At 35.5% G+C, this 25818-nt stretch overlaps 2 protein-coding genes across 3 annotated transcripts; both read left to right on the forward strand.

The window, feature by feature from the left end:
* The first annotated feature begins 34 nt into the window (after nucleotides 1-34).
* On the forward strand, nucleotides 35-16652 carry LOC134256539 (ribosome-binding protein 1-like). 2 transcript variants are annotated; one of them, XM_062739220.1, is made up of 22 exons: nucleotides 35-147; nucleotides 2163-5174; nucleotides 5301-5467; nucleotides 7777-7912; nucleotides 8087-8125; nucleotides 9005-9066; nucleotides 9244-9512; nucleotides 10080-10279; nucleotides 10467-10560; nucleotides 10859-11000; nucleotides 11223-11310; nucleotides 11497-11558; nucleotides 11763-11842; nucleotides 11997-12126; nucleotides 12228-12300; nucleotides 12539-12612; nucleotides 12791-12974; nucleotides 13981-14073; nucleotides 14199-14250; nucleotides 14461-14610; nucleotides 14892-14979; nucleotides 15152-16652. In XM_062739220.1, exons 2-22 carry the CDS (start codon nucleotides 2231-2233, stop codon nucleotides 15188-15190), a joined length of 5166 nt encoding a protein of 1721 aa, XP_062595204.1. In that variant the 5' UTR covers nucleotides 35-147; nucleotides 2163-2230; the 3' UTR covers nucleotides 15191-16652. The 2 variants fall into 2 exon arrangements, with proteins under 2 accessions (XP_062595204.1, XP_062595205.1); XM_062739221.1 differs by lacking the exon at nucleotides 8087-8125.
* Nucleotides 16653-18685: 2033 nt separating this feature from the next.
* LOC134256500 (DET1 homolog) lies at nucleotides 18686-24426 on the forward strand. The gene is made up of 4 exons (XM_062739139.1): nucleotides 18686-18783; nucleotides 21043-21366; nucleotides 21631-22820; nucleotides 24140-24426. Exons 2-4 carry the CDS (start codon nucleotides 21064-21066, stop codon nucleotides 24324-24326), a joined length of 1680 nt encoding a protein of 559 aa, XP_062595123.1. The 5' UTR covers nucleotides 18686-18783; nucleotides 21043-21063; the 3' UTR covers nucleotides 24327-24426.
* The last annotated feature ends 1392 nt before the right edge of the window (nucleotides 24427-25818 follow it).

The raw sequence follows: 25818 nt of genomic DNA on the forward strand, positions 1-25818 counted from the left end.
CAGACACGTGTCTATAAAATGAAATTAGTTTGCGGATTCGGCATGGCAGGCACCTAGTAATTTGCTACCACCGGAAACGAAAATGAACGGTTAGGCCAAACATCAACATGTCATGCAGCGGACTGTCAAAAATTTTAACCAGTTTTGGTAAGTACATGTAGATGCTATGATCTATGGTGCTTTTAGAGTATTTTGATGACTTCTTACTCAGTTTTAATTACGATAAAAAAAAAAACATAGGAGGCAACCGCATAAAGACAATACTTTTTGGCCAAGTGGAATAATTCCTTTGTAGTTTGTAAGAAACTTTGACATTTTTTTCAGTGCAACAGTTCTAGCTTTGATTTCAAATATTTACATTTTTATTCAAGCAATTCAATAAAAAAAATTGTTTGGCGTTGCAAAATACTTGGCGAGAGCAGTTGTATTTATAGGCCATATTATGAGATTCAATAAAAAAATCTCTTACATTAAATAGCTTTGACTTTGAACTCCCTTATCAGTCTGCACGAGATGCTGTCTAGACTGTGACATAACATAGATTGTATGTTATTAGTACTTTCATTATTACAGAGTCTCAGAGTACGCCTTTCAAATTAAAGTAAATTTTAAAATAGATAACGTACAATTATTTTTTTTCTTTTTGGTACATCCTTTAATCTCTATGCAAGAACAGACTTTGATAATTGTGGCATGGGTATGTTTTTGGCCATTATCGCATGGAATCATGGTAGCAAAAGAATGTTCTAATGGTTTCACACCAAAATTTGCTTGACGAATGTGCAGATTCTAATTTTTTTCTTTCCTTATATTTGTCTAAAAATAGAGTTTGTTGCACTTAGTATAATAGATATTGGGTACAGTGGCTCACTAGCTTAGTACATTGTAGTAGAGCATCTACAATGCAGGTGAACACTTTTGCCCTCTTCTTATGTTTGTGCCCAAGATCAAAACCTACAGCTGCTTAGAAGAGTCTCACTGAGAAAACCATTAAAAGGGGGAAAGAGTGTAAAAGTGATTGGATATACCCGTATCAGCCGTAAACTTGTTTATAACTAGAGCACCCACATGCTGTTTTTTTTCCTGGAGACCCCAGTCCAGGGTTTTCCCTAAGACCTGATGGCTGGGGAATTTCTTTGACTATGACGATGTAACCACCCCCAACCCCAATTTGTTTTGGTATTCTATTCCCCTTCAAATCTCTGTTAGGGTTGGAACCCAAGATTTCCTTCTCCCCTTCTGCTTTTTAAATGTCCTCTGCTTTTTCAATTCTTAAGGACAATCCTACTCAATTCATTGGATGAAAACCCTATTCTTTTCTGAGTACCTAGTAGTTCAGTTTTGTTTAATGATGAAAAGTTAACTAACTGTAGGTCATACGAATGTGTTAAGAAAAAAATAAACTGCTTAGGCAGACTACAGGCTACAGAACTGGAAATATTAGTCATGATTGAATATGTAAATAAAATAGAATGTGGATGTATAAATTGAGAGGTGTGGATTGTAAAAATCAACAAATATAAACTGCACTTGCCATGAACATGACGAAGGTGTGATCTGTCTCTCAATAGCTCAAGAAATCCTTGATTTCTGTGATTATTTTCAAACTATAACACCCGAAACTTCTAGACAAGCTTATCATAATTAAAATCAATTACATTGATTGTCATGTTATTGTCTTACATTTATTCAGAAAACAATTTGGATGAGATCTTTAATTACAAGTCACAAATTGAAATATTTTCCAAACAAAGTAGTGTAGTCCTCTGTCACTTTTTGACAAATAGAATGTTCTGATCAGCATTTAACCCTTCTGACCTGGTTTTATATTTTCTAAATTATGCATACTTAATTAATCAAATTTCTTTGCTGCAAATTTTATAGCTGCAAATTTAATCAATGTTCTTTTACAAGAACACGCTCAAGCTAGAGTGTATCATATGTATAACACACAAGATATAATATACAGCAGCAAATAGAGTAAGAATGCCACAGTTGTTATTTCAGTTTTAGGTCCTGATCCCTGATAGCTCTTTATCCACTAATGTGAATGCCATTATACTTGTAAACATTTTCAAAAGTTTCATATTCATTATGTACCTTGTATAATGAAAGAAACCTAAATATACATGAATCATACAAGAACTCAAATTATTTTACAGATGAAATGAAGCAATGCATGTGCCTTGGAACCAAATTATGATGAAAAAGAATCTGATAATCTAAACCAATGGCTTATCCACAAGAAAATGTCCACGATTTAACAAGGAGTTTAGATGCTTTCCACATTTCTGAGAATGCAAGAAGTGCTCCAGTGCAGGCTGGTGTTAATCCCTTTGATAAAGGAGGCTTACATTATGGTAATCCAAACCAGGATGTTAGAGGAGGGAGACAATCTCAGGTAGAAGACCCGGGACAACAGAGATATTCTCCAAGGTCAGGTAGTCAGGATAGAAGACAGAGAACAAGAAGTAGAGAGAGACAAGGATATCCCCAGGGTGACTCAAGTCAACAACGGTATCCCCAGGGGGACCCAAACCAACAAAGGTATCCCCAGGGTGACCCAAGTCAACAAAGATATCCCCTGGGTGACCCAAATCAACAGAGGTATACCCAGGGTGACCCAAGTCAACAGAGGTATCCGCAGGGTGACCCATATCAACAGAGGTATCCCCAGGGTGACCCAAATCAACAGAGGTATACCCAGGGTGACCCAAATCAACAGAGGTATAACCAGGGTGACCCAAGTCAACAGAGGTATCCACAAGGTGACCCAAATCAACAGAGGTATCCACAGGGTGACCCAAATCAACAGAGGTATACCCAGGGTGACCCAAATCAACAGAGGTATAACCAGGGTGACCCAAATCAACAGAGGTATCCACAAGGTGACCCAAATCAACAGAGGTATACCCAGGGTGACCCAAATCAACAGAGTTTTACCCAGGGTGACCCAAATCAACAGAGGTATCCACAAGGTGACCCAAATCAACAAAGGTATCCCCAGGGTGACCCAAACCTACAGAGGTATCCCCAGAGTGACCCAAACCAACAGAGGTATCCACAAGGTGACTTGAATCAAGAGAGGTATCCCCAAGGTGACCCAAATCAAGAGAGGTATCCCCAGGGTGATCCAAATCAACAGAGGTATCCCCAGGGTGACCCAAATCAACAGAGATATCCCCAGGGTGACCCAAATCAACAGAGGTATCCCCAAGGTGACCCAAATCAACAGAGATATCCCCAAGGTGACCCAAATCAACAGAGGTATCCCCAAGGTGACCCAAATCAACAGAGGTATCCCCACAGAGATAGTAGTGCTGACCGGCAAAGATACAGGGAAAGAAATAACAGTGGTGAACAGCAAAGATATCATCCACCAAGAGCCAGTAGCAGTGACAGACAGAGAGGTAATGATAGTGAGTCTCAGCTGCATCAGCAGGGGTATGGAGGTGGCAGTCAGAGATATGAACAGCCAATTACTAATCCACAAAGATATGGAGACCAACAGAGATATCCAGCTAATGATGGAAGCCATGACAGACAAGGACATGCACAAAGAGCCAGTAGTGGAGACAGACAACAAATTCCACACAGAGACGGAAGTGTGGATCGTCAGCCATCAGACAATTCGGATCTTGCCAAAACTCCAGATACTCAGATGGGAGGTGGTAATTCTGGTGAACGTTCCTCAAGACAACGAACTCCTAGAAGGAGGTATATTACTAGGGATTCAGAACAAGAATCTGAGGATCAGAATTCTTCAATGACCACACCTCAGAGACAGGAAGGACCAATGAGGGGTGATATTAATGTTTTACCTTCAAGGCCTCAAGTTCAGACTGATAGATCAAGTGTACGAAATGGAGGTGTAAGTGGTTCACAGCAATCACCCATTGGATCTTCTAGTCATAATGGTAATGAGGCTCTGAGTTCTGATGAAGGGAGACAGAGGAGACCCCAAAGCTTAGACAGAGGTCGCCGAAGGGAAGCCATGCCCCCACCACCTGCAGTATTAGCAAATCTCAGAAAAGACAGAAATTCTGGAACTCCAGATAAAAATAGTACCCCAGATGGTCCAAATTCACAGTACACAAGCTGTGATAACAAGGAACTATGTATGCCAGCTTCTAACCAGGCAGAAATTATTATTCAAGCTCACAGAGAAAATGCTTATGGGAAAGACAGCCCATTGATGGCCAAATTGCAGTCCACCTATACACTGTTAAGATCTAGATCATTCAACAGGGACAAGGAGAGCAGGCCCCAAGTAGAGGTCAGGAGGAGAGACCGATCACTGAGTTCTAGGGAGGAACAGCAAGTAAATAGACAGCAGGAAAGTAACAGTGTTGACCCTTTGAGGGACCCCACACTTATCTATTCATCTGAGGAGAAGATTGAGAGACCAGTTGAAGGCCGCCGCCCATTCAGAGGAAGAAGCCCACAGCAACAAGGTAACTCCTACGAGAGAGGTTTTCCAAATGCTCAGGGTCAGCAACAAGTAGGCCAGAGTCCTGGTCAACAACATCAAAATCAACAGCAGCCTCAACAGGTACTTGACAATCAACAAACTTCTAATGGTGACTTTGACAGAAATCAACAGTATCCTTCTAACTTGAACAACCAAACACCACCTCAAAGAGAATTCCAATCCAGCCAGCATTATCAAGGAAGAAGTCAGCAAGAATCTCACCCTGGTCACCCCCAGCACGGGGGCCAGTCTAATGTAGGCAGCCCCTCCTTAAAACGCATGACTGGGGTAACGGATCTGGACAAGGCCATGAAAGACCGAGACCAAGAATTCCTCAGTAAAAGGTTCGGAGACACGCACATGAAAAACGAACCTTCACCCCAGTCGCCTTCAGTCAATAGCAACCACTCGTGTAGTGATGATCAGGAAACAGACATTGATGACCTGAGTAAAGAAAAAGGTCATGCTAAATTTAGAAATAGGAAGCTGTCGGGGGAAAATTCCCCCCTCAATAAGTCTTCCCCCTCCAGTCCAATGTTTCCCCCTTCATCTCCGCTGGCTTTCTGTGATGAGAAGAGGCAACTCAGCGATTCCAGGGGAAAAGAAATCCTCCGCAGACGTCCAAATAACCTAGAGGATGCAGTTAGCTGGCCCATGTCCATTCCTGGAACTTTGGACTTCACAAAGTTTGAAATATTTGAAGGTAATTAGAAAAACTTGCTCTTTTTCCAGTTTCATAGTTTTCATTTTTATCATGAAATGAAAGCACACAGTTTCAACTGTATTGAAACAATCACAAGAAAAAAATGATTTGCGATTACATATTTAGGTCAGATGTTGCTGAACTGGTTGCAGTCCACCATTGATGACAAGCACTACCTGAGGTTGGTGATGACGCGACACGACATGAGCGTGGTTCTGACACAGTTCTGTACATGTCTTATTGCCTCGGGGGTCATGGCAGAGAAGGAGGGGAGAAACCAGCAAATCTTCAAGGTGGGTTCTGAAAAAAGTTGTTGCCATACCCTGATGGTGATAGATAAGCTCTGTGCTTGCTGCCTTTATTATTGAACTTAAAAAAAGTAGTTGCCTGCATTGAATAGACTCATTTCTATGCTTAGTTCTTCCCAATGCTTGCTGAACTTGTTGAAATGAACATTAAATTTACTTTTATTTCATAAATCCTATATTGTCAAAGTAGATTTTGAAATTGAGATTTGTGAGTAAGACCCAGTGTCAATGATTAAAGAACTTTTAAAAATTGAAATGTATTTCTGTCAGCATAAGTGTTTCATATTCACATTAAAAGACTAAGATTGGATATTTCGTCACCTTTTTTTAATTGAAGATATTCAAAACTTGAATTGGAATGTATTTTTAGTTTACCAACGGTAGGGTTAAAATGAACTTTTGTGACAGAAGTTTGTTTAGTGTTTGTCAGTTTTCTGTTTAAAGTTCTAATTCTTCTCCATTTGACCAGTTTCAACCAAAGTTCCGCAAACTTTCTTTGATGAATGGAATTAAAAGGACCACACCTTCTTTCTAAGGGAGATGATCAAAAGAACATGAAAATTTGGTGGGCTTATTTAATTTTTTATTTCTCAAGAAGCACCTGTAAAATATGGAGTATTGCATCCCCATATTTTGTTTAAGGATATTTATTTTAATTGTGGCCCTCTGATGCTCGAACTAGGACATAACTGAAGAATACAATTTTATAAAGATATTTCTTTAATTTTCCAAGAATAAGACATGCTTCAATTTGTTAAGTAAATACATGTATTGGAGTTTTAATAAACTATAAATTAATTTTTTGAAAACAATGGCCACAATTTGGGCTTCATCTTTTCTTTTCTTGATCTTTTCTTAGGAGAATGAAAATTGGATAATATAGTATTATGGACCATGGACAATTTTTGTTTTTATTTTTATGATGTAACAAAATTTTAGTTGAAAATATACGGGTACAAGGTTCACAGAAGGAGTGACTATTTAATCTTTAGTAGAAAACTTTTGTCATTGAAATTATTAGATTTCAAGGTCACTGGTCTGGAAAATGGTATTTTATTTGTCCTTATTTGCAGTTGGTTAGACTTTAATCCCACATGTTAATCCAATAAGTATGAAAATTAACAAGCCTGAAAATTGTTTTTTAGAAGAAAGAATGTACAAACTTAATATTTGACCAGTTGGTCAGAAGAATTAGTTGGATATGTCAGTAGTGAAGTGACGAATTCTGTAAATGATAATCAAGTGCTTCATTTTTTCCTGAGTGTCAGTTTGAATGTTACTCCAGTGTATCAGATTTTTTATGAACAATATAGAATAACTATCAAATATGTATGAATCAAAGGAGAAGCTTCATGCCTGAGCAAGTTTACAAGCTTTCTGAATATGGACATCAGGGATTTCTGCCATACTTTATGAAATTGATATGTTTTTTACAGGCCGGATTTTTTGTAGAAGTGACAGTGTTATGTGCCGGCTAAATTGACTTTTTGGGTCATAAAAAAAGATTATTTGTGTATACATGTAGAAAGATATACATTGAGTGGCAGCTGGGATATGGAGAGATTATTGATGGGGAAATGTGATGCTTATAACATTTTATTTAAATTTCTAAGTCATGAGTGAACTTATACTGTTTTGTTTGGTATTTAAATTAAAGTACCAAAATGTAAAAGTCTGATTCTGACTGCCCAGTTGGAATTTATTTGTGATGCTAAAACATGGAATTTTCATGATGATTTTATAGAAATTTTTCATTTGGACTTGTGTTAATGCTATAACTCGGAATTTTGAAAGTTTTTGAAAGATTTATTTAAGAAAAAAATAATTTTTCAATGTGGATTTTAAAGTGCACACATTTTGGATGTGGAATCTTTTGGCTTGGAGGTCTTCCTAGAAAAGCTTAATTAGAGTAAGAAATAACAAATTTTTAAGTTTTACCAAATTACAAATGGTTTCTTAAAGAACTCTTCAATCTCTTTTCAATCTCTAAATTTTCAGTCTGACTGTTTGTATTACTGGACACACACAGAGAATGCTTCCATCCAATCTCTGTAAACTCTCTTTAACCTCTGTCCGATCTCTAATTTTTATTTTTCAGCCCGACTGTATGTATTCCTGGACACACACTGAGAATGCTCCCATCTAATCTCTTTAAACTCTCTTTAATCTCTATTTGATCTCTAATTTTTATTTTTCAGCCCGATTGTATGAATTACTGGACACAGAGAATGCTCCCATCCAATCTCTGTAATCTCTGTTTAATCTCTATTTGATCTCTAGTTTTTATTTTTTAGCCTGACTGTATGTATTACTGGACACACACAGAGAATGCCCCCATTCGACAGGATGTAGACATTAAAAAACTCGGCCCCATGTGGCCCCCTCCCATGCCAGAAAAAGATGAATTTGGACACAAGTACACAGAAGCAGGTTTGACCATTATTTCTTTGTGAACATCCGCTAATGGTTGATTCTGTAATTTTTTAGATTAATAAAGATTTTAGTAGGGATGCAACATTTTTCATGTCTAGTCTAGAGCATTAGAAACACTGTAAATGAGGCATCATTATGTGATTTTTAAAAAAATAATGTGATACTTTTCAGAGCGTTACTACAGGAATTACATCACAAAGTTTATGAAGGGTTCGAATTTTAGTGTGCTTTTTTTGTATAGATGACATATACGTGTAATTTCATAGTTGCTAACAGTGGAAATCCTACATTTTACATAGAACGTTGAAATTTTTTAAATTTGTCTCTTATTTCAATTTTTTCCAAATGCTAGTATATGTGAGATTATTTGTTAATTTTTTTTCTTTGTACCAGTAATTTAAAGCATTTCAAGAGTTGTTGAAACATTTTTTAAAATGAATATATGCATCCCCCCTCTGAAATAATCAGTTTTGTTTCTGAGTTTTGACAAATAGAGATAATTTATTCAAAAGGGAAAAAGTTATGCAATATTCTAACCATTTCCACAGTTGGCAACTGTGAATAGATTTATAGCTGATTTTGAAAATTCAATATGATTTGAGTAATATATGTAACAAAAGATCATGATTTTAATTTTGTTTTAGCTTAACACTTACAATGGTATTGACAATTATATGAAGCATTGAGAATTTTTTAAAAATATTAATTCTCTAAATCCATTTAAAGTTGTGAAACTATTTATATAAATTTATATGCACATTTTATGTTCGAAAGGTAGAAAAAAAAATGAATATTATGTAGTAGTATATTTTATTAGAGTACTGTAGTACATAAATAGTCAATCTTAAAGGTTTATTATTGTTGTTATAATTTCATTAGATATATTTAATTTCTTTTGTAACAGTTTTTTTAATAACATCTTGCAAATAATTCGATATTTTGTTTTTCTTGATCCATAAGTATTTACAAAATTCTAAAAGAAAAAAATAAATTGGCATTTTTAAAGTCTTACAGGATATTTTGAAGATACATGTACAACTACTTTTAAAAATATTAAACAACAATATTTTTTGCTTTTCCATGATACAGAACAACAGGCTGCATTTGTGAATGTCAAAAAGGAATATCAGCAAGAAGTGGAAAAGCTCAAGGTATGCACAGCAAAGGAAGTAGAGTGTTTTAAGTTGTTAGGAAACATACGTCATGTAATCATATAAAAAACTTAAAAAGAAATTGTAAAAGTTTGTTGGTTGTGATGAAATGTGTAAAATATTCAAACAGATATCCAAAAAATTGAATTTGATGATGGTTCCTGCTTTTTCTTATAGGCGGAGAACCAGTCTATACTGGACCACTGCCGGGAGGAGTACCAGTCCAGACTCCAGGAGAGTACCGAGAGGATTGTCAAACTCGAGAAGGAGCTGCAAGATCTCAGAGAACAGAATGAAGCTCTGGTGGAGGCCCAGAAACAACTGGAGCAGGACTTCATGACCCCCGGAGGGGAGATGTTCGCAGTCACGGGGACACCTGCCTCACAAAGATTCCATACCCCCATCACACCGGAGTGTATCAAGGGAGAGTATCCTGATATACCAAGGTACTGAATAATAAGGACTTCTGTCTAAGAGCTTAAAATATGATTCTCCCTAAGCATCAGTTTTTATGCCCCCCCTTCGAAGAAGGGAGGGCATATTGCTTTGCTGCTGTCTGTTGGTCTGTCAGTCGGTCCACTTAGTTTCCTTTCATTTTCTTCACAAGCGTTGCACGTACTGAAATGAAATTTGGTTTACAGATATATCAGATAAATATCTAGGTCAAGTTTTGTTTTGGGTACAATCGCACCATTTTTGACAGAGTTATGCCCCTTGGAGTTAGAAAAATTCCAATTATTTGCAGTTTCTGTTCATTTTCTTCACAGAGGGTGCACATACTGAAATGAAATTTGGTATACAGATTTATCAGATAAATATTTAAGTCAAGTTCAGTTTTGGGTACAATCACGCCATTTTTAATAGAGTTATGCCCTTTTGGACTTAAAAAGTTCCAATTTGGGGGGAGGGGGGCATAAGTGTTTTACAAACATCTCTTGTTTTCTTTACAGGAGTGCTTTTGTCTTACTTGTTATGCATATGCATTATTTTGATAATTTAATTTATTCTTACAGAGATGAGGATGAAGGAGATATGCCCATGCCTCTCCCTCCTGATGAACTACGTCCCAATGCCCCACCCCCTCCTCCACCACCACCACCGCCACCCCCAGGGGTAGGAGCTCCACCTCCCCCACCCCCACCACCTGCACCAGGTGGTCCCCCACCCCCTCCTGCTCCTCCTGTGCCAGGTGGACCAGGGGTTGTCAGAAAAGGTGAGAACTTTTGTGAGATTTGGAATTAATTCCTATTAGTTCATAAGTATAGAATAAATATTATCTTAGTTCAGAAATCCATAAACAAAATTCTGAGATTTTTACATGTAAAAAAATATCCATTGCACATTAACTGTTGTACTGCAAGAGAAATATTATTTTTGATCGTTAATTTTTTTTTCTGAAGGGTCTCTAAAGCCTGTTATCCAGACTAAATCTCCAATGAAACCACTCTTCTGGCAGAGGATACAGGTCCATAATCTCAAATCTAAAAATAAAGAGTAAGTTTGGAAGACCTTGTACCATGCAGATAAATATAATGTACAGTACTATTCCCATTCGGGAAAATTTGCAAACATTCAATGGAAATTTTATCTGTTCAAATTTTATACAAAATAAATATGATATATAGATTGACAAAAAAATATGCAAAGAGAGGGCTCACTCCGAATAAATGTAGTTATCATTTCCAAGTCCAAAATTTTATTGTAATAGTTCCAGTTTGTCCAAATGCTTCCTTTTGAATAAATCTGATTTAAATTAACTTTATCATACAGTTCACTTTGTTTTTATGTACAGCCTGAACAACATGCGTTTGGTGTGGGAGGAGATTGACGAGGCGGCTATTGATGTAGAGGAAGTGGACAAACTGTTCTGTAAACCCCCGTCAGAGGCCTCTCAAAAAACCAACAAAACCCGCGCCAAATCTCCAGCCAAACAGGTCAGAGGTCAAATCTAACAGCTGATTGATGACATCTCAGAACAATCTTATTATTAGTATTACTCTACTCATAAATTAAGACAGTAAATTTGAGTCCAATTTTCAAATATACTTAGTTTGTTAAAATGACAGACTATGGAAGGATATGGTAAAAATATGAAGTTGTATGTTGTTTACATGTTTTGATGTTTTGATGTTGCCATGACAATAAAATTATTTCAGGTTGCCAAGGTGTTAAGCCCAAAGCGTTCCCAGCTGGTAGGGATCCTGTTATCTAGTCTGCGTGTGGATATCAATGATATTGAATTAGGTATGTGGAAGGGGATTCATTTTAATACATACGTAGATTTAATTTGAACCGACAACTCATGAATAAAAGTTGCCATTTACATACCAGTATATAATACTGATTGTTGGTATACAGGATATTTTAATCTTTTGTTTATGTTTTAAGATGTACTTATACAATGATTTTGTTTTTTGTTTCATGTTATAGCTATATTGACATGTGATACTTCTTGTGTGGACATAGAGAAATTAAAAGCCATTTATGATAGTGTAAGTGGAAGACAATAATTTCATTCAGATCAAGTGTGAATTGTTCATGTAAAATGTATTTACCAATTAGAGAAGATAATGAATTGATGTGTCCTAGCAAACTTTGTAAATTTTGAAAAGCAGTCATATACTTGAAAGTTTACTTTCATGATCAAAAAATGATGGATGAAGGAAAACTTATTATATTTGAATTTTCTGTTTCAGAGAGCTGATGAGGATGAAGTAAAGAAACTAAAGAAGCATGTAGATAAAAATCCAGACGTGATGCTGGATAAACCTGATCAGTAAGTAACACATGATCAGATAATGAGTGAATTCATTTGATTTTTACAGAAATTATTCTTGTGATAATTTATTAATAATGGAGAGTAGAATTTAATGCTGCTGAGAGCACTGTTTGATTCTACTTCACAACTGATTTAATGTATTTTTTCACAGATTTTTGTTTGATCTCAACCAAGTTCCTGACTTTGCAGAGAGAATTTTCTGTCTGTTATTTCAAGAAGGCTTCCAAGAAAGCATATCTGTGATAGACAATAAACTAAACAATCTCAAAATGACCTCTCAGGTAGGCTAACTTTTTAGACTCCAAGAAAACTACTGTAAGTTGACAGTGAAAAATTGATTAAATAGAATCTCCAACTTTTCATTGATTTTTTTTCCTTGTAGATGTTAATCCAGGGGAAAAGTGTTAGAGATATACTGGGTATAGTGCTTGCCATAGGAAACTATATGAATGGAGGTAAGTAAAAACTAAATGGTAGTGAGTGGAGACTAAAAATGATTTTAAATTCTATGGACATGACCATAAGTATTTAAAGACTTAATAGTAGCTGGTAGAAGTTTGAATGATGGATGATAAATAAGTGCAGACTAATAATTAGTCAAAGAAATGTTAGTGGCAAACAGAAATGGGGTATTAATGTAAGTGTTTTATATGAAGAAGACTGTGCTTCAGTTTATTTTTTTTTTAATTCTAGGAAATAGATCTCGAGGCCAGGCAGATGGGTTTGGAATAGAAATCCTGGCCAAACTGAAAGATGTGAAAACAAAGGTATAGGAGAGAAAATTGATATCATTTACATGTGTTGACCAAAAAATTAAAATCTAATGTCTAACACAAAAAGTTGCCATATGATAAATTTATTTTGTCAAGGCCACATTTTTAGATTTTAAGACACAGGCATTTTAAGAGCTCTCTGAAAATTTTCAATAACAATTTCCATTGACAGGATAATAGAATGACTCTGCTCCAGTACATCGTGTCGACGTATGTCTCTAAGTTTGAGCGAGATCTGGCGGGGACAGAGAAAGCCAAGCTGCCGGTCCCCGAGTACAGTGACGTGACACAGGCCATGTTGGTCCAGTTTGATGACATTGAAAAGGAGCTCAAAAGAATCCAGAAAGACTTCAGTGGTAAAAATTATTTTTGATTGGACAGTTTGCCATCAGAAGTCTACAACGTCAGTTTATTTTGTGTTTTTAGCTCACCTGAGCAGAAGGCTCAAGTGAGTTTTTTCTGATCACATTTTGTCCGTCGTCCGTCCATCTGTCCGTCTGTAAACTTTTCACATTTTCGACTTCTTCTCAAGAACCACTGGGCCAATTTTGACCAAACTTGGTATAAAGCATCCTTGGTTGAAGAGGAATATAATTTGTTAAAATAAAGGGCCAAGTTTCCTCACAAGGGGAGATAATCAAGAAAAGACAAAAATAGGGTGGGGTCTTTAAAAAATCTTCTTCTCAAGAACCACTGGGCCAGAAAAGCTGAAACTTATGTGGAAGCATTCTAGGGTAGTGTAGATTCTAAATTGTTCAAATCATGACCATCGGGGGAAGGGCGGGGCCACAATGGGGAATCAAAATTTTACATGGAAATATATAGGAAAAATCTTTGAAAATCTTTTTCTCCAGAACCACTGGGCCAGAAAAGCTGAAACTTATGCGAAAACATCCTGGGGTAGTGTAGATTCTAAATTGTTCAAATCATGACCCCAGGGGGAAGGGCAGGGCCACAATGGGGAATCAAAGTTTTACATTAAAATATATAGGAAAAATCTTTGAAAATCTTCTTCTCAGGAACCACTGGGCCAGAAAAACTGAAACTTATGTGGAAGCATCCTGGGGTAGTGTAATTTCTAAATTATTCAAATCATGACCCCAGGGGAAAGGGCGGGGCCACAATTGGTAATCAAATTTTTACATAGAAATATATAGGAAAAATCTTTGAAAATCTTCTTCTCAAGAACCACTGGGCCTCTTGTTTTAAAAATGTTTATTAATTTGGAAAAATTAAAGCTGCATATAAACTTATGTGCACATGGAAGGATCATGGGTATTGTGAAGTTGTGCACCATAAACTTGGGTTTATTCACATCTTAGCAATCCTTGTAAAAATCATAAACTTTTATAAACATTGCAGCTGCTGAAAAAAGGGCAGATAAGGTGATAAAGAACTCCAGTCCAGAATATGTACAGCCTTTTAAGGATATTATGTCTACTTTCTTTAATAAAGGTAATGTTTACATGTTCTACATGCAAATACTGGTAATATGAAATCATGGGAGAATTTTATGTTCATTTTAGATTATTAGTTGTCTTCTGCTTTCTTTTATAATTGTTCAAATCTGACTTTTTCAGGACAAGAAGAATTTAAGGAACAAGAGGAAAATTTAAAGGAAGCAAAGAGTGTGTAAGTAGATATTACTATTTCATGTAGGAAATATCCCCCTCTATATTTCAAATGTGGCTCGTCATTTTTTAGAATTTTATCATGTGTTAAATTCTCTCAACATTAAATTTCATATTTTTATAAGGAAAACAGAAGTCAACACAAAGTTGAGCGATTGTGTTATTGTTACATAATAGAATAATCTGACTCACCACAAGATCTCCATTACAGATTTGCTTCGTTGTACATGTTTTACACGGTGAAACCTAAATCAGGTGAGAAGGAGGTGACTCCGGAGTATTTCTTCTCTCTTTGGTCCTCCTTCTGTCACGACTTTAAGGATCTCTGGAAAAAAGAGCAGCAGTATGTCGCCAAATTAAGGTTAGTTTGAGAATCTATCCAATGGCATATTAATATTACAACTTGTGGTTTTTATCTGATGTCAATAGAAATGTTGATATATATCAAAGATATCATGGAATCTTTTTAATATCTAGGAATTTTCATGTTATTTTTATTAGACTTCAAAAACTTAAGATCAGTGCATATGTAATTAATTTTGAAAGTCTATAATAGATTCTTTTGTTGAAATACTGTTTACTGTTCTTTAAAACATTAATAAATATTAAGAAAGTATGACTATTTATCAATTAACCTTTCAGAGTGCAACAAGAAGAATTACGTCTGAAACAAATCAGGGAAAAGAAGCTACAGCAACCAAACACCAGGGTGCGCCGGCGAGGGGGACTGGTTAGTAACTGTTTACGTGCAAATATTTATATAATACATGTAAAAGGGATTAATGTTTTAATATGAAAGTATTTGATCTTATGAATTTACAAATTTATAAATTAGTATACGGTTAAACATCATTATCTCAAACTTGACAGGACTAATATTAAACTATGTATTTGTATTGTAGAAAGACAAGCTGGCCAGTAAAGGAATGCTTGGACAATGAATGTGAAACCTCTAAAGCAATTAGTTACCCGGTACCTATTTCATTCTACAGCAAAGCAATAATAGCGGTGGTATGAGTTTTTACTTTGAAGTTTAAGGTCTCATTAATTCAGCATTTGAACAGTTGTACAGTCTGAGGTCATGTGACAGTCAGCATTTACTGTTATATAGGGTTGTATTTATAACTGATGCATTTTTTTCATGCATTTGCAATTTCCCTTGCTACTGTGATTTTAGACATTTTTTTGCATTTACAGATTTTTATTTTATATGCCAGATCTTATTGTCTTCTTTCATTCCATTTTTCTTGTGGATTGTTAAAACACTTAACACTGTGAGCTTTCTATATTTTGATCCTGATATTCACTTTTTCCATGAGACTTTCTAGTTTTTATTTATTTTTTTTTTCGAATTCTGTCTCTTGTCAGTCTGGATAAGGTTGATAATCAGCTGAAAAATCTGAGACATTCCAAATGTTAGCTGTTGATTAGGAGTAGGCTTGTGTGATTTATTAATGAAACTGTAGTTGATATTTCCAGAAATAGACTTACTCTATTTTGTTTTTTCTCTTTTTTAGAGGACTAGTCACTTTTCTTGATTCATATTGAGTTACCTTGGTAATTGTCTGTAGATTTTTTTTTTTGTATTTATTTTTTGGATCTGTTGTAATGGTAGGTGTTTGGTTTGGGATTTAGTTGTTACAGAATTTCATTTTTCACAAAAAGTTCATTGCATTTCAAGTACAATTTTAGTAAATATTTGCATTGCATCTGTAAATTAAGATGCTGTTGACAGATTGTAAAATTTGTTCAGGTTTCCAGTGTACAATGTATATTGAATAACAAGGTTGTTTTTTCTTGACCATGCTAAATGTTCCAAATTCAAAGAAGCCTCTTGCATGCCAAAGTTGATATTCAAGTTTTTGAACAATTTACTGATATTCCTAATTAGACTCATTGATTGTAAATGTTTGTGAATATAAGGTAATTACAATACCTTAGAATATGCCAGTAATAATTATTTTTACATATAAACAGAGGTAAAGGCATTCTTTGTACCCATTGTTAAGCATTGGTTACTACATTGTATATTCTCACATAAGGTTGTGTTCTTACAAGCCTAGAGTTCAGTAAAGCTGTTATATTTCTTATCTATGCAAGATTTTACCTCATTACTTGCAAGAGGTGTTTGCTAATTAATTTGAATTATGTGACTATGAAGATGTGCAGTGCAGATGTATTGACTGTTTTGTTTTAGGTTTTTTTTTAGTTACCGTAGTTTCAAGATAAAAGATTAATTATGAATTATGTAAATATTCTAGAACATTTATGTGTTAAGGAAGAATAGATTCAAATTTGATCAGCAAGAAAAAGAATCATATTTTTTAATTTAGAAAACTTCCAAAAAAGGGTAGATGATCAAAGAAAATGTGCTCAGAGCACATAAATTAAACTGCTGAATTTAAGAACAAACTGATATTCATAATGTTTCCAATAAAATAAGATTTTTATTAAATGATGGATAAGAGTTTTCAGAAGTTCCTTAATAATAGATAACTTTTTATAAAAGTTTGTCATTGCTATAAAATGTTACTCACAAAAATTTGAGGTATAAAATAAGTTTTTCTTATATAATCCTTTTAATGTTTCAAATGTTTAGTGTTTGATTTTTTTAAAAACGTTTAGAAACTGGTTTAGAGTTATTAAAATTTTAATATTTTTACATTGAAGATATACATTTTTTATGCTGAATTCAGCTTTATTTTTTGCTTGAACAAAACCATGATTTTGAGATTTGAAGGTTACCTTAAGCGAAGATGACTTTAAAAAAAAAGAAAGAGATTGAAAAACCTTGAAATTTGAAAAAGTGTTAAAACCAATATCTTTTGAAAATCACAACAAAACCATCAACAGAAAATTTGCATTTAACTGAGCTTATTTGTATCAGTTTATATTGAATACGCTATAAATAAAAGAGATCTGTTGTAAATTTAATGCATTTTACCATTTTATTGTCTCTTGTTTATTGTCATTTGTATTTATTTATTTTTTATATCCACTCAGAGCAAAGCTTTAATGTTATCCATTTTGTTAGATAGAAAGTTTTGGATGAAGATAATCAAAATTGAGTTTGGTTGTGAGAGCAGATTTGTGATGTTTATATTATATACTTTTTTTTCATGAATACATATATTTATACATGTATGAATAAAAAAGTTCAGATAAAATATCCGATTTATTTTATTTTTCCTTCCTTCCTTCAAAGATATCACTTTTAAAGAGTAAAAGTGCATGTATTTGTTGAAGACATTTTATTAAGACATCTTTTATCAGTCAAGTTTTGGATTAAAATCATATACAATGTATCAGTAATACATTTAGATATTTTGTCATACTGTTTAAATCCTAAATCTGCACACCCCCCCTCCAACATACACACACAAAGCAGGGGTGCATTGGCTTTGTTTAGCATATTGCATCTTTACTCAAACTATGAATTATTTTCCCTTTCACTGAATAAAGAAACAAGATGTGTTTGTGAAACACAGATGCCCCGGTATGGCAACATAATGAAGGATAAGCTTTCTCAAATGTATAACAAATATGTTGATACCTAAAGTAAGGCCTTTTCACAAGAAATAAAAATGTTAAATATAAAACCCTTGCACCACCTGTTCAAAGGCTATGACCAAGGATAATGTTTTTAAAGGTAACACAAACTCTGGGGTCAAGGTCAAAGAGTCAAGATTGTTGGTTTAAAAAAATAGGCCTTGTCTCAAAGATTACATATGGGAGGTATGAAAGCGCTGGCCCTTACCATTCAAAAGTTATTGCCAAGGTTAAAGTTTGTAAAAAGTAGGTCAAACTCCAAGGTCAAGGTCAAAGGGTCAAAGTTCTTGGTATCCAATGAAGTGTCTTTTAAGGATTACATATGTGAAGTATGGAAGCCCTAGCCCTTACTGTTCAAAAGTTACGGCCAAGGTAAAAGTTTTTTCATAAGTACAGAAATCTCCAAGGTCAAGGTCAAAAGGTGAATCAAATGAAAGGAATACATATGTGAAATATGAAAGTCCTGGTAACTACTGTTTAAAAGATATGGCCAAATTAAAAGTTAAGAATTTTTGTGTAAAAGTGGGTCAAACTCCAAGGTCAAGGTCAAAATGTCAAATTTGGTGATACCAAAGAAAGGTCTTGTCACAAAGATTACACATGTGAAATGTGAAAGTCATAGCTCCAATAAATCAAATGTTATGTTATATGGGCAAGGTTAAAGTTTTTGCGGACAAACAGACAGACAGCTAGACAGACAGACAGACGTACGGACGGAACGGACATGACAAAAACTATGTACCCTCGAAACTTCGATTACGGGGGCATAAAAAATGAATTCACATTTCACTATGAATTTGCGCAATACGAATTGGTCGATGTACGAGTTACTTTGAGACTAAAACTGAAAGTAGAGCAGAGAGCAAATTCGACAGATCCTGTTGTTTGGATAATTGTTGCTAATTGTTTTCTGTGATGTGACTGGTATACTGCATTATCGATTACTTGAAACATTGTAAAAATAGCAGCAGAGTGAGACAAAATGGTAAATTATTTAATTGGCCAGTCAGACATAAAACCAGTGCATCAGCGAGTCTCAATGTCTGAGAAAACCAGGTCTGGTACAATCACTAGAATTAGCTACGTAGCTTGATTTACCTACTTGATCTACCTCTTTGAAAAAGCATTTTTCTCAGGATGTGCAAAAATCTCATTTTGATGCAGTGGTCATTTTCAACTTTGCACTCATCTCAAAACAATTCATGACAAAATCACTCTTGAAGAAATGTCTTTTTCTACACAATTGCAATCAAAGTTCTGAAAGTTTTGGGGCCATGTATGACTGTTAAAACAGTTACTCCTCGAATGAGCTGACAAAGAAGTCAAAGAGGAACATATGTTTATTGACAAAAATGACAAAAATGCTGATTTTTCCAGCCAATTTCCAAGTGCTTAACAACTGAAATATTACATTTTACAAATACATATGCTTAATTTTATATGCATGAAACATAAGAAGAAAAGATTTAAGAAACATTTATTCATATTCAAATCCAAAAACTATGCTTTTCAGAATATGGTGCCACATGAAAACAATGATTTATTAAATATTGTGTATTTTTTACTCAAAATGGGGGGCCCGGGCTCCCTGGGTCCCCCCTCTAAATCTGCCAATGTGCTTTATAGCTCGAATTCAGTGGAAAATATCATCTACCCCCCTTATTTCACGAGCTGGAATTAGGGTTATTTTTCTAATGAGCACTGGTATTAAAATGATTAATTAATTACAACTGAACTGTTCTTTGCATTAAACAAAGATTTTATGGCCAAATTGTCATCAATCTTGAATTAAATGGTTGTAAAATGTAGTTGGGAATCGAGAGTCAGCTTTCATAGTTCTTTTGAAAAGTTGCATTAAAATAGCCAGATAAAGCTACCTGAGGAAGGTAATTCTACCTACGTAGCTAAATTTAGTGATTGTACTGGACTGACCACTATAAGCTTATCAAACTATAACTGCAGAACTAGCTCTCTGCTTGAGAAAATAAAAGATAAAGCAGAGAGCTACAGCTCCATGCGTTGTAAAAACCTTCCATTTATGCCACCAATTTTTTGTCGCTCACTTCAGAAATTATATCTTGTAGTTGATGTTTTTTATGCTCTTAGAATGGTATCCAATAATTAATCATATATTTTACACCAAATATTGATACTTTATCTACTTTTCAGTGGTCCAAAAAGGTTTTCTTTGGATTTGGAATGTCGGTTTAAAAGATTTCCATTTTTACGTCCACTTCCACAAACGACCCTTCCTATACCGCTGAAACATAAATAAACATTTAGGAATAGGAGTTAACAGGGTTTGAAATTAACTGTCGACCACTCGCAATTTGCGACTGATATTCCATGTGGTCAATTTAAAACTATGTTCAAGTAGCCCACATGGGGATTAGAAAATTTATGACAATAAATATTTGTTTTTCAATTTTGTCCAAATGTTCTGTATTTTTCTCTTGAAAAAATTTTGTAAAAATTTTGTAATCAGTAACAAAGTAAAGTGCTTCATATTTACCGGTGAGAAGTACTTATATAACATAAAGCATCTGAGTGATTGTGATGGACACAATGTGGCATTGACGCATCAATGAGCCCAACAAACCAAAAAGTATTGTGTTATCTGTGAAAAAAACTGCCATGTGCTTGAATATATGATGTTTAATAACCATGTTAATCTTTTTAAACATAAGAGTTCAACTTCAAATTTAGATAAGTCGTGCATAATGTTTCTATGGATAGAAAAGAAACATGAAGCATATGATAAAAAATAACGTATTTTTATTCAATAGAAGGTGTGACAATTTGTGGGCGACTAAATTTTGATGTGGGCCCCAGAATTGCAAGGTTTAGTAGCCCACATGGCGATCAAGGATTTCAAGTTAGTTTAAAACCCTGGTTAAATGTATGGGAAATTATCGGATATCATTTATAAAGCTTGGGAAACCATAAAATATAAGAAATAATACCCAAAGTGAGCAATAAAAAATTGGCGGCGTAATTCGAAGGTTTTTACAATGCATAGATCTGTAGCTCTTTGCTTTTTCTGTCTGAATTTTCTCAAGCAGAGAGCTACATTTCTGCAGCTATTTAAACTATTTAAAATACATGATTAGTTAGCAAATTTAATATGTATTGTTACAAAATCATTGCTGATTAATTGATTCACTGTAGGAAATGACATATGTTTGAAAAGATCTATAATCCAAACATAATTGAGTGAGTTGTGCATTTGTTGCCTTTTATCAAGAGAGAAGTATGAGCAAAAACCATGTCCTCCCATAACTTGGCTTATCAAACTGGACAAGGACTGCGATATGAGGGGAGTGAACTTCTCCCAAGGAGGATTAGCAACCAGAACATCGTATACAGGCTGTTCCACAGACAAACACATGCCCCACACCCTGGTACTCACTTCCATCAAGTACGCTCACTGTACACCAATGTGTTCCCTAACTACACTGTTGTGAATGTGGAGAAGCCGCCATGTTTTCTGAGGAAGTTCTCACCAGATGGCAGATATTTTATTGCCTTTTCCTCTGATCAGACTTCACTGGAGATTTACACTTTTCAGGTTAGGAAAATTCTCAGAAAAACCTGTCAGACTTTATTGGGGCGGGGGGGGGGGGGGGGGGGGGTCTTTTTGGGGAAAGAGAAGAACATTGTGTAATTTTATGATTTTTTGTCAATGAACTAATTAAATTGAGAAAGTTTTCTTAGACATAATAACTGCTTTGATATTCATAAAATATTTTAAAATAACTTTTAAAAATTAACTCACTTTCCTACCTCCCATTTTTACAAGAAATTGCATTTGATTATTCTAATGCCTTTATAGGGTTCTGCAGCTGCTGAAGATTTGCTACAGAATGTTCGAGGTGATTTCATGTCACTGAACAATGATCAGGCCTCGGTCAACATTCGCTCCAAACTCTTTGGCAGATTTTTCAAACTGAGACACAAAACACTAGTCGCTAAGAATGGAGAGCAGTTAAATAGGGAGTGCAGTCTGTTTACAGACAATGGAAATTACGTCATTGTGGGATCGGCCATGAATATCCCAGAGGACCCCCATCCTTTATTTCACGACATTTATCAGAATAATGAGTCCATGTCCCCTAACCACAAGTATCAACTAGAGGACTATTCCTTACATATAATAGACTTGGAGACAGGTATATTGTGTGACACTCGGCAGTTCAAATTTGACAAGATTTTCCTGTCTCACAATCAAGGACTGTATTTGTATAAGAACACTCTGGCTATTTTATCTGTCCAACAACAAACCATTCATATCTTCCATGTTACTCCTACTGGAAAGTTTGTGGATGTCAGGAGCATTGGACGATTCTGTTATGAAGACGACCAGTTATTCTTCAGCCAGGGAAACAAAAGGGGTTCCGGTCAAGTCGTCAGGCCCTACACTGAGCAGACGATCAATTCACTCAAACACAGACTCATGGTTTTCCTTTTTCACAGGGCACAGGCAGAGGGCACTTCTTATGCACTGCGTAAATTTTACCAATATTTTGATCAGTTCAAAGTACTGAGGATGTGGAAGATGCAGCTTCTGGATGAAAATCATCTGCTGATCAAGTACGCCAGCGAAGACGTAGTGACCTTGAAGTGTCAGGACCCTAACTCCCAACCCTCTTTCTTTGTGGTTTACAACATGGTCACTACAGAAGTATTAGCTGTCTTTGAAAATACCTCCGAAAATCTTCTTCAGCTCTTTGAAAATTTCTGTGACTTGTTCAGAAATGCAGCCCTGCACAGCGAATCTCAGTTCCCATGTTCAGCCTCAAGCAACATTCATGCACGGCAAATTCAGCAGAGGTTTAAGCACACTATAATAAATGCTAAGTTTGGTGGTCATACCGAGGCAGTGAAGCGGCTCCTGGCTCAGCTTCCTATCAGCTCCCAGTCCTACAGCAGTAGTCCCTACCTAGACCTGGCTCTCTTCAGTTATGACGACAAGTGGGTGTCCATGATGGAGAGGCCTAAGGCCTGCGGTGATCACCCGATCAGGTAATGTAATGTGCATGTACATCAGGCATACCTTATATATATATATATTATATAAGAAGATTATTTTCGTAGTTTTCATTGGCTGAAAGTACGTCACGTGATATTCCTCCTTTTGTGATATCGATGCGAAAGCGCGTCGGCGGAAAATAATATTGCACGACTCGCCTTTCGGTTGCACTAAAGTTACATAGTTCGTGACGACAAAAATATAAAAAGCGTGAATTTAACCATTGTGACATAATGACAGCCAAGTCCGTTCAGTTAGGACTGTGTTAGTGCATTCAGTTTGAATGATTATATAATATAACTATCATGGACTTCAGTGAACGGTCAATATGTGGTTATACGGACTCATGGCAATTGATATTGACCTCAGACACAGAAAATGATAGTGACCTTGCAGGCTCGGTCGCTATCACTTTCTGCGTCTTCGGTCAATATTAATTGCCATGAGTCCTTATAACCATAAATAGACCTACACTGAAGTCCATAATTGTATAATATCAAATACAGTTGAAATTCTGTACAAACTAAGACAAACTCAGTATTAATGTTATGAATATATCAGAATGAAGAGGGGAAGTCCAATCCATTTTTAGCCGGGCTTATTGCTCAAAGAGCAATTGCCGGCTTATGTGATCCTGTTCAAGGCAGGATGTTGACCCCATAGTCGCCATTTTAAAGTTACGTGCAAAAATATAGTTCTTACTCTCAACCGCTCTTGAGATAATGCAAACGCTAAATAAAGCAACAAAAATAAAACGAAGTTTTATCTATATAAAATACACATTAGTAGTAATGACTTTGAAAACTTCATAAATCAAAGAACATAGTTCATTAGCGTAAGGATTTTTGATAATCAGTGTTACCGTAGTTCTCTACACATACGAGGTAAACCAGGAGAGGGAACCAGACTGGCCTGTGTGTTTACATTCAGCTGCGGTACCAGATTAATTCTGATTCTGACAAAATCGGACCGTGGTATTAGGATTGAAAAACTCACTGTCAGTGTCTTACCATTTATACTGATAGTTTTAAAATAATTTTTTCATCAGAATATAAACGTGATTCATGTAAGAAATCCATTCTACTCTGTAAATGAGCCCGGCTCTCTGTACTTCTGAGTACTTTGATTTTTCTGTGTATTTTATCAGACTGTATGTCATGTCAAGTTTTCACTGATTGGTTCTTTACTAAACAGGTCATCTTTGACTTCACTGCCAAATTAATGCAAACAAGTTGAAAATCTAATGTGATTGTCCATTTTTTTAAAAAATATTTTTTTGCAATACATGTGTATATTTCATTTGTTTTCGCAGGTTCTATGCCAGAGATTCGGGTTTACTGAAGTTTAAAATTTACGCTGGAATGCTGGGTAAAAACCCATCTCCTACCGCCCGTCGTCTAGTCGCTTTCACATTTCATCCACGAGAACCATTTGCCATAAGTGTTCAAAGAACTAACGCAGAATATGTTGTCAACTTCCATATCAGACATTGTTTCTGAACATGAGGATACTAGGACAATGTATTTTAGCATCATTATTTATTTTCCAATATTTCAGAGTTTGTTTTGATTAATGACAATTAAAGGGTTGTAATATTCACTATTTTGTTGTTTTACAGTATTTATTTCTTCAAAGCATTTCTTTCCTTTTTGTAGCTATTCTATTCACTTTTAAATACATCAATTTTTAAAAAGAATTTCTTCCATCCCTTGCTTTCAAGTTGTGTTGCAAAAAAAAAAACAAACTCTAAAACCCTGGGCTAGCGAATATGAACTTTAATAAATTTACAGAAAATTCTTAAGGGGTTCATTTTCTTGTATATTCAGTATTTTTAGCTCACCTGAGCCGAAGGCTCAAGTGAGCTTTTCTGATCACATTTTGTCCGTCGTCCGTCTGTCTGTCTGTCCGTCCGTCTGTCCGTCTGTAAACTTTTCACATTTTCCACTTCTTCTCAAGAACCACTGGGCCAATTTTGACCAAACTTGGTACAAAGCGTCCTTGGGTGAAGGGGAATTTAAATTGTGAAAATGAAGGGCCAAGTCTTCTCACAAGGGGAGATACTCAAGAAAAGACAAAAATAGGGTGGGGTCATTAAAAAATCTTCTTCTCAAGAACCACTGGGCCAGAAAAGCTGAAACTTATGTGGAAGCATCCTGGGGTAGTGTAAATTCTAAAAAATAACCCCCGGGGATAGGGCGGGGCCACAATGGGGAATCAAAGTTTTACATAGAAATATATAGGAAAAATCTTTAAAAATCTTCTTCTCAAGAACCACTGGGCCAGAAAAGCTGAAACTTATGTGGAAGCATCCTTAGGTAGTGCAGATTCTAAATTATTCAAATCATAACCCCCGGGGGAAGGGTGGGGCCACGATGGGGAATCAAAGTTTTACATAGAAATATATAGGAAAAATCTTTAAAAATCTTCTTCTCAAGAACCAGTGGGCCAGAAAAGCTGAAACTTAGGTGGAAGCATCCTGGGGTAGTGTAGATGCTAAATTGTAAAAATCATGACCCCTGGGAGTTGGGCGGGGCCACAATGGGGAATCAAAGTTTTACATAGAAATATATAGGAAAAATCTTTAAAAATCTTCTTCTCAAGAACCACTGGGCCAGAAAAGCTGAAACTTATGTGGAAGCATCCTTAGGTAGTGCAGATTCTAAATTATTCAAATCATAACCCCCGGGGGTAGGGTGGGGCCACAATGGGGAATCAAAGTTTTACATAGAAATATATAGGAAAAATCTTTAAAAATCTTCTTCTCAAGAACCACTGGGCCAGAAAAGCTGAAACTTAGGTGGAAGCATCCTGGGGTAGTGTAAATTCTAAATTATTCAAAATCATGACCCCTGGGAGTTGGGCGGGGCCACAATGGGGAATCAAAGTTTTACAAAGAAATACATAGGAAAAATCTTTAAAAATCTTCTTCTCAAGAATCACTGGGCCAGAAAAGCTGAAACTTTTGTGGAAGCATCCTGGGATAGTGCAGAT

Source organism: Saccostrea cucullata, unplaced genomic scaffold, assembly GCF_032062105.1.
Source record: "Saccostrea cucullata isolate Sc308-1 unplaced genomic scaffold, CSIRO_AGI_Scuc_v1 ctg90, whole genome shotgun sequence".
In the NCBI taxonomy this organism is placed as follows: domain Eukaryota; kingdom Metazoa; phylum Mollusca; class Bivalvia; order Ostreida; family Ostreidae; genus Saccostrea; species Saccostrea cuccullata.